The following is an 8,253-nucleotide window of genomic DNA, read 5'->3' as shown; positions in this document are numbered from 1 at the left end:
TAGGTGCTGAGCCATAGTTAAGCTAAGAAAATTGTGGGTACTCCCCAAATCCACTAGTCCCACAAGTTCCCGATCGAAGACCTGAGCTCTGACTTGCATGGTTTTGGGCTATTTCTGCCTAGTAATGGCATGCAAGGATATTTCTGGTGGCTCTTCCTCTATCCTCTCTTATGTATCCTCTATATCATCGACTTCATCCACTTCAAGCCAAGACAACCTTTTGCACTGATTACCAGCCCAAAAATGTTCATCACAGTTGTAACACATATTTTTAGACCGCCTTTCTGCCATCTCAGCACTTGTCAAATTTTTTATGTACTAAGGTGGATGACTGCTCGATCGCGTATCCCCTGACAAAGTATTACTTCGAATGTGTCTGGGAGGAGGTGTTGTTGACTAAACCCCCTGAGGATAATTGTGTCATCCCGGCCAGGTGAAAGAAGTGCTCCTTTCCCCTGACCATGGGGTTCGTCTGTACTGGACTTTCTGTCGAAGTTCTAAAGCATGGGCGATATTCATAGAGCTAGATAGGTTAATAGGTGCATAGAGCTCCACCTCAAGCCATAACGCCTCAGTAAGGCTGGCTGTAAATAGCGCTACTTGCTTATCCCCACGTACCATACTGCTCTTGCTAATTTTACCTAGAACAGTTGTTGATACTGCTCCACTGAGCCAGTTTGGCATAACAAAACTAAATCCCCCATAGGATTGTTGTAAGCAGGAGGATCAAAAAGGAGAGAGCATAAATTCTTAAACACATCCCATTCAACCACCTCTCTATCACGATCAACTTGCTAAAACCAGAGTTGTGCTTCCCCCAGTAAGTGGAAGGCAGCCAACTGTACTTTTTCATAAGCTGCTATTCTTTGATGGAGAAATTTTTTTTCACACTGATACAACCAGATCAAAGGATCTTCTGACCCATTATAAGTAGGAAAATCAAGTTTAGTATACCTGGGTACAGTGCCTCCCCCTTGGTTGAAGTGTCCCCCCGAGTTGAAGTGTCCTTGCGGGCCAAAGAAATTAGTGTGCCCAGTAAACTCTTCTCCCCCTCTGTTATGTGAATGGTCCTCTCCTCTTTGCCCTGGAATCGTGTTCCTTCCAGTTGTTAGACCAGTTTCCATACTATCCATCCTTCCATTCAGTGTCTCCATATTGAGATCAATTTTAGAAAACCTCTCCATGAATGCATCAAACTTTTTGTCATTATCTACCTGGTTTTTTCGGATTACTTTCAACAATTCATTGTTGCTAATCTTTGCCGTATTACCCTGCTCTAAGACCAAGTTGTTATGGTCCCTAGCCATGGATCTAGTAACTCGATGAGGTAGTTGAGGATTCAACACGTTAAGAGGGTTCTTTGATCATTGTAATGAATAAAGAACCAACTTTTCTCGTGTTGTGATCATTTTGCTTGAAAAGGAGTTTCCTTTTCTCACTTCTAGATACAACCAGAGGATTAATGGGACAATTTAAGACCCAACGTATGAAACCCTTATTTGAGATTCACGTCAAGGGGTAGGGTTTCTCTACCATGCAGCTACTGGTCATGTAGGTAAATTAAACATAATTCCTAACCCTTCTACATTCGGAGAAAAGAGTTTAGAGTTGCCTCTTGAAGGGCACACCAATCCAGCAAGTTGAGCTCCTTCTCCTTCTTGAAAAGTTTAAGATACCCTCTCACCTCTTTCTGAGTTTTCCATGATAGAAGCAGGGTCCTCCTCCAGCTCGGAAGAGAGTGATTAACCCCCTTTCTCCTTCCTCTCACAATCAACCTAGATACCCAACGAATTCACCAAGACAACAATGCAAGTTCATGCCAAGAACACAAACTGGAAGCTCGTCAAGGGAACCTCCTTACCCAAAATTAACCTAATTTCAGACTTACTTTATTTCTCTTTATTTAACCCTTAAATAGGGTATTTCACGCCATGATATTTTAGGGCTATAAATCCCTACTACACCCCTACGTCCAAGCTTATTTCATAATCAATGAAAAGTTAACTAAAAGCAACATAAAGAATTAAAATTAAATTAGATGACTCGGTGAGTCATCTTCTCCTCCTATGAATGACTTGGTGTGCTATTGAGTCCATGACACATATATTGCCAAAATTACCTTGCCTTTAGGTGTGTCTTTAATAAATACTGAGTGATCTATTGAACATCTATGAAATCCAACCCGTATGAGAGCTTGACTAAAATTTTCAAACCATGCTCGAGGAGACTGTTTCATACGATAAAGAGATTTCTTCAATCGACATACCGAATCCACCTAAACTACATAATCAGGTGGTTGATGCATATAAATTTATTCCTTGATGTCCCTGGTGAGTTGTAGCAGGCAACCAAAAATAAAACCTATACTCGTAAAAATATATGTAGTAGTGCGAGTAAGGATCGATCCCACGAAGAGTGATTAGTCTACTTTTATGCTCTGTGAAGAAGGATGAGGGGGGGGGGGGGGTTGAGTGTAACATAAACACTTAATAAAAACAACTTAGAAACAATTCAAACTAAAAGAATCTAAATCAATCAAAAGAACAAACCTTGGTCTAAGTCAACATCCACCATCGGAATTTCACAACTGATCATCGATGCAAGCATATATCAATTTGCACTTGAAAATTCACCATTGGACCTATCTTCCTATCTCTCCTTTCGTAGTTAATTAGAAAATAAGCGATCCAATTAACCCTAACTACTAAACAACCCAAGACAATCACTAAAATTTAAATCAAGCAGTAGCCTTAAAAATTTAGTCCAGCATTCTTCTCAAGATCTAATCATTCTTGATGCAGCAAATCATCAAATCTCGATTGCTTCACAGGTTAGAGAGATCAAACAATAACGAATTTGACATCTAACCTAGTAGTAGATTGCAATGAGTAATAAACTAGTAGGTCTCCTAGAGATTAAATGAGACAATCGTGAAAGAAATTTTTGAAAGAACATCAGATAATCAAAACATAAATTGAATGATGAAAATAAATCAGATCTCACAGTTGCATTGATACCGAGGCTTCAATTTCCTTTGACCTAGTCTGAAAGTTTAGCCACGCAAGGCCATGAAGAAATTTAAAGAAAAAAACTAGAGAAAAGAGAGAGGAAAAGCTGGAGAAGAGAAAATGAGGTCAGGGGCACCAAACTCCTTTTCTCCTTTTATTCCCCTTCTTTCTCCTGGTTTAGGGTTTTTCTTTTCGTGCATCAGGTCTGGCTCACAGTGCACATGCCACGACTTCAAGCTAGGTTTCTACTTGGATTCAGCCCGTATTGCTCAAAATTATAAACATTAAAATTTTAGAACGTTTTCTTGGAATTCCATGGCATCTAGAATCATCTCCATCAGAGGTCGGATGAGAGAGTTATACCCAGATTATGTAGCAATGTCGAAATTGTTCTGAATCGCCCAATTAACTTCGTTTTGCACTTAACGCTTCCATTCACATCCTAAATCAAAATATAAGAATATTGAGTGTATTTAGGCACCAAATAATTATAAAATCCTAAGAATTAAGGGATAAAATATGACATTTTGCATTCTCATCAAATTCCTCCACACTTAGCTTTTGGTTGTCCTCGGGCAAAACTCAAATTCACTTTCCCAAAAACACCAAGGTTGTAAAGCCATCATCAAAGAACAACCAAGCTCTTCAAAACTCATAACATATCATGAAAAAAAATTCTTAAACAACTTACAATTACTTAGTAAGCATTTTCATTCAAAGATGGGGTAAACTAAATAAGTAGACCCTCACAGAAATAAACACTCGACTCTCATGTGTTTGAAGGGTATGTGTTTCTCTCAAATTCATTCCGATGAAAATGATCTACCATAGGCTTGCACATCTTCTCATTCTCCACCACTCAAATCACATGCATAACACAAATCATAAGGACTTTTCAAGGGTTGTAACGGGGTTTAGGATCAAGGTGGGAAATATTTGGGAATTTAGCTCAAAAGCCATCGAAACTAGTGGAGCAAAAATGAATTAACTCAAGCTCGAATATATTAGGCATGTAAAAACCAAGCACTCCACTAGTCATTCCCTACTCCACTCAAAAATTTTCTTCAATTCGTATAAATAGACCCCTTTCTTGGAATTTTAGGAGGAATTTTGAACACTGACAATTTGTAACTTTAAAAGTCATTACCTCCATCACTTCCTTCTTTTTTTTTTTTCTCTCTTCACCTTTTTTTTTTACACTAAATATGGAACTCATGAATTGAGGATGAAAACATGTTCCATTTCACCAGTCATTACCATACCACAAATCCAGACACCCCCACACTTATTTCTTGCACACTCAGACGAACCATAATGATGAACAATACTCCACTAGCTCTACGTCTTGGGTAAAGTTTTTTTTTTTTTTTTTTAGGTTTAAAACTTGTAACGGGGATTCACTAAAAAAAACAATAAAGATCAAAGGGGTTCAACAAAAGGAAAAAAAATAATTACAAGGTAGGCTATTTGGCTTATGTAGCTTATAACAAATAGGGCCTTAATCATGTTCATGCATGCATGTGTCAATGTGACCTCAAAGAGAATCAAGGAAAGTTCTAGAGAAACCAATCCATGGAAGATTATCTCTCATGAAAGAAAATAGTGAGACTGATATGGATGTGTCAGTCTAAAGGCTCAAAATCTCACCAACTTTTGTCTACCAAATTTAGTCACTACCATCCTCAAAGAAAATAACTAGAATAATTCAATCTCAGTTGGAAGATTATTTATTCAATCATGTTATGAATCTTTCAAGAGCCTAATTTTATCTTGTTCATGACATACACAACCAAAAATCATTAAAAACGACAAAAAAATGAATTTTTTTCGTAATTATTATTATTATTATTATTATTATTAAAAATATTGAAACACAACCTAAATCCCCTCCCCCACACTTAGAACTTACATTGTCTCCAATGTAAGGTGAAATATAAAGAGAATGCACAAATAACCAAAGTATAAATGTGAAAATAAAGAGAAAAAGGAACGAACTCCCCTGGGGTTGCCTCCCAAGCAACACCTTTGTTTATTGTCATTGGCTCGACTCAATGCTTTCGTAATTATGGGTCATCCCACACATAGTATTTAGCATCACTCTTGACATTATCTCTTTGAGCCCTAGACAAACCAGCAGGTAACATATTAATAATCAAATAATTCACAATATTCGCATACCAAGGTAATGTCACACTCGCGACGAGCTATTGCTCATCAGGGAAAGTTTCCTGCAAATGAAGTTCATCTTGCACATGCTTTTCTTCTTGTAGTGCACTAAGTTTATTGAAGATGATCACTGGTAATGTTCCTCCATCTCCAAGGAACACGTACTTGAGGTGACTGTGGAGAGGCTTAAAATCTGGAGTGGGAGCCTACAAAACAGAGGGTAAAGGTCTCTCATTAGAAACTAGTAACACAATATAAAGAAGGTTACCAAACTGTTGTAACTGTGGAATATCATTCAACACTGTAAAATTTTCCTACAAATCAGAACTCAAGACTAACTTCTCTTTCTCTTTCTCAAGATGCTTACTAATGGCAACATCTAATTCATCTTTTCCATCAAGTTCAAAAACTTCTTGTGCAAAAGAATCAATCACATCAATAGAATAAATAGGATTATCATCACCAGGATATTTCATGGCATTGTAAATGTTAAACTTAAAAATTTCACCATCAAATTCCATGGTAAGTGTGCCATTATGAACATCTATCTTAGTCTTGGAAGCCTTTAAGAATGGTCTTTCTAACAAAATAGGAGCAATTTGGTCACCATTTTCCATATCAAGCACATAGAAATCAACAAGGAAAATCAAATCATTAACTTGCACAAGAACATCCTCAACTACACACTTAGGATAGGCATTATATCTATCAGCCAATTGAATAACAACACCAATTTTATTCAAAGGTCCAAGTTTCAAAGAAGCATATATAGAATAAAGCATGACATTAATCGAAGCACCTAAATCTATCATGACCTTCTCAAATTTGATGTTACCTAATGTACAAGAGATAGTGAACATACTTGGATCTTTGCACTTCGTAGGGAATTTTCTTTGAATAATTGTAGAAACATTCTCACATCCTTTAAGTTTTCTCTTAATTGTGCACTATTCTTTTAGGAATTTAGCATAACAAGGCACTTTTCTAATAGCATCTAAAATTGGAATATTTACCTCACATCTACGAAAAGTCTCATATAAATCTTTATTTTACTCATATTTTCTAGAATTTTCCAAAGCTTGAGGAAAAGGAGGAATTGGTTTATAATCAGAAAGAGGTGAAAAATTACGCTTAGGTACGTCATCATCATTGGGAACGTTCCTGTCTACAAAGACGTTTTTATCCTTTTCTTGCTCCAACATTGCAAGGGTTGCCTTTACCGGAATCTCAACCTCTTTACCACTTCTCAAAAATATTGCACTTGCATTTTCTCTTGGATTTACTACTGTTTGGGAGGGTAATTCCTCCGAACTTTTTGCCTCTAGCTGACTAATTGCAGTTGCCATCTGACCCATTTGATTGTCCAAACTTTGAATACTAGCCCTTGTCTCCTGTTGAAATTTCAAATTATTAGTGGTAAGAGATTTAACAATATCTTCTAAAGACATACCAGAATTGGAAGTTTGGCCCGATTATTGTCCAGAAGGATATGGCTGCCTATATTGCTGGTAACTTGGGTGATTTTGAGTCGCGGGCTGATTAACTTGTGGATTCCCATAGCTAAGGTTGGGATGATCCCTCCATCTCATATTATACATGTTCAAATATGGATCATACTTCCTTTGCGGTTGTCCAAGAAAACCATCAGCCACATTCACTTGCTCAGTGGGCTCCTCTTGAAGAGTTGGGCACATATCGGTTGGATGCCCGACTACTGAACAAATCCCACAAGCCTTCGTTATTTGCGTATTACCTACAACTATTTGATGAACAAGAGAAGTTAGACTCGCAATTTGATGTTCAAGGGAGGAAATATTTTCCTCTTTAACATTATAAGATGGAAGGTCAAGCCTAGTGCCAAATTGTTGAGAATTGGCCGCCATATTTGCAATCAAGTTTCTTGCGGCCTCGGGAGTTTTATCCACCAAAGCTCCTCCACTAGCAGCATCAATCATGTTCCTCTCAGTGGGTTGAAGGCCCTCATAGAAATACTGGATAAGAAGTTGCTCACTAATCTAATGATGGGGACAACTTGCACATAATTTCTTGAAATGTTCCCAATATTTGTGTAGGGACTCTCTGTTATGTTGCCTTACACAACAAATTTCTTTCTGAATGTTGGCTGCCCTTGAAGTTAGGAAATATTTCTCCAAAAACAATCTCTTCATCTCATCCCATGTGGTAATACTCACGGAGGGTAGATAATAGAGCCAATCCATAGCCGAATCCTTCAATGAAAAAGGAAAAGGCTCGTAATTTAATTTGCTCTTTAGTCACCCCTGTGGGTTTCATACTCGTGCATACCACATGAAACTCCTTTGGATGCTTGTGAAGATCTTCACTTGCAAGACCATGAAAAGTGGGCAAGAGATGTATTAGTCCAAATTTTAATTCAAATGTAGTAGTAGCATCTAATATGGGGAACATTATGCATAAGGATTGTTGATTCAAATCAGGGGCTACAAGCTCTTTCAAAGTTCGATTTCCATCCATGACTTCCTCCTCCTCTAAATCAGGTTCGCTATCAAATGGGGAATCAAGTGCTAGATCGTTCTCTTCAGAATTCCTCTGAGCTTCTCTCCTTAACCTATGCAAAGTTTTCTCTATTTCTGGATCGCACAGCAAATCACCTTTATTAGAAGATCGAGATACAGTCATAAACAATCAAGGGAATTCTAATAAAACATGAAAAACAAATCAGGAGAAATCTAGAATAACGAAAAAAATAAAAATTCTAAAAATCCTAGAAAACAATGGAATTTGGCTTTAGAGTCAGAATTTTGCCAAAACCATAAGGAAAAACTAATGTTTTTTTTTTCAAAAATTTCAAGAACTAAATAATGATCACAAGAAGCACAAAAATCAACTAGAATCACTCCCCAACAACAACGCCAAAATTTGGTGTGCTGTCACAGGCAACCAGAAATAAAACCTATACTCCTAAAAATATATGTAATAGTGCGAGTAAGGATCGATCCCACGAAGAGTGATTAGTCTACTTTTATGCTCCGTGAACAAGGATGGGGGGTATAACAAAAACACTTTTAAAAAAAAACAACTTAGAAACAATTCAAATTAA

General features: G+C 37.3%; 1 protein-coding gene across 1 annotated transcript; it reads right to left on the bottom strand.

Annotated features, from left to right (window-relative positions):
• Window positions 1–5,212: 5,212 nt before the first annotated feature.
• LOC137935306 (uncharacterized) lies at window positions 5,213–7,832 on the bottom strand. Its single transcript, XM_068779977.1, has 5 exons — window positions 7,479–7,832; window positions 6,719–7,189; window positions 6,304–6,565; window positions 5,834–6,009; window positions 5,213–5,380 (listed from the first exon to the last, which is right to left on the bottom strand). Exons 1-5 carry the CDS (start codon window positions 7,830–7,832, stop codon window positions 5,213–5,215), a joined length of 1,431 nt encoding a protein of 476 aa, XP_068636078.1.
• Window positions 7,833–8,253: the final 421 nt, after the last annotated feature.

Source organism: Aristolochia californica, unplaced genomic scaffold, assembly GCF_029961685.1.
Source record: "Aristolochia californica isolate CCGP_79_NKW_82.1479 unplaced genomic scaffold, dmAriCali1.0.hap1 SCAF_6, whole genome shotgun sequence".
In the NCBI taxonomy this organism is placed as follows: domain Eukaryota; kingdom Viridiplantae; phylum Streptophyta; class Magnoliopsida; order Piperales; family Aristolochiaceae; genus Aristolochia; species Aristolochia californica.
This window is presented reverse-complemented; position numbering and strand designations above follow the sequence as displayed.

Bases quoted from the DNA above. Each gene is read 5' to 3' on its own strand.
- LOC137935306 (XM_068779977.1), bottom strand. From the start codon at position 7,832: ATGACTGTATCTCGATCTTCTAATAAAGGTGATTTGCTGTGCGATCCA. The intron at 6,010-6,303 runs GTAATTTTTCAC...CTTGTACATTAG, and splicing joins TGATGATGACGTACCTAAGC to GTAACATCAAATTTGAGAAG. The intron at 5,381-5,833 runs GTTAATGATTTG...TCTGTTTTGTAG, and splicing joins TTGAGGATGTTCTTGTGCAA to GCTCCCACTCCAGATTTTAA.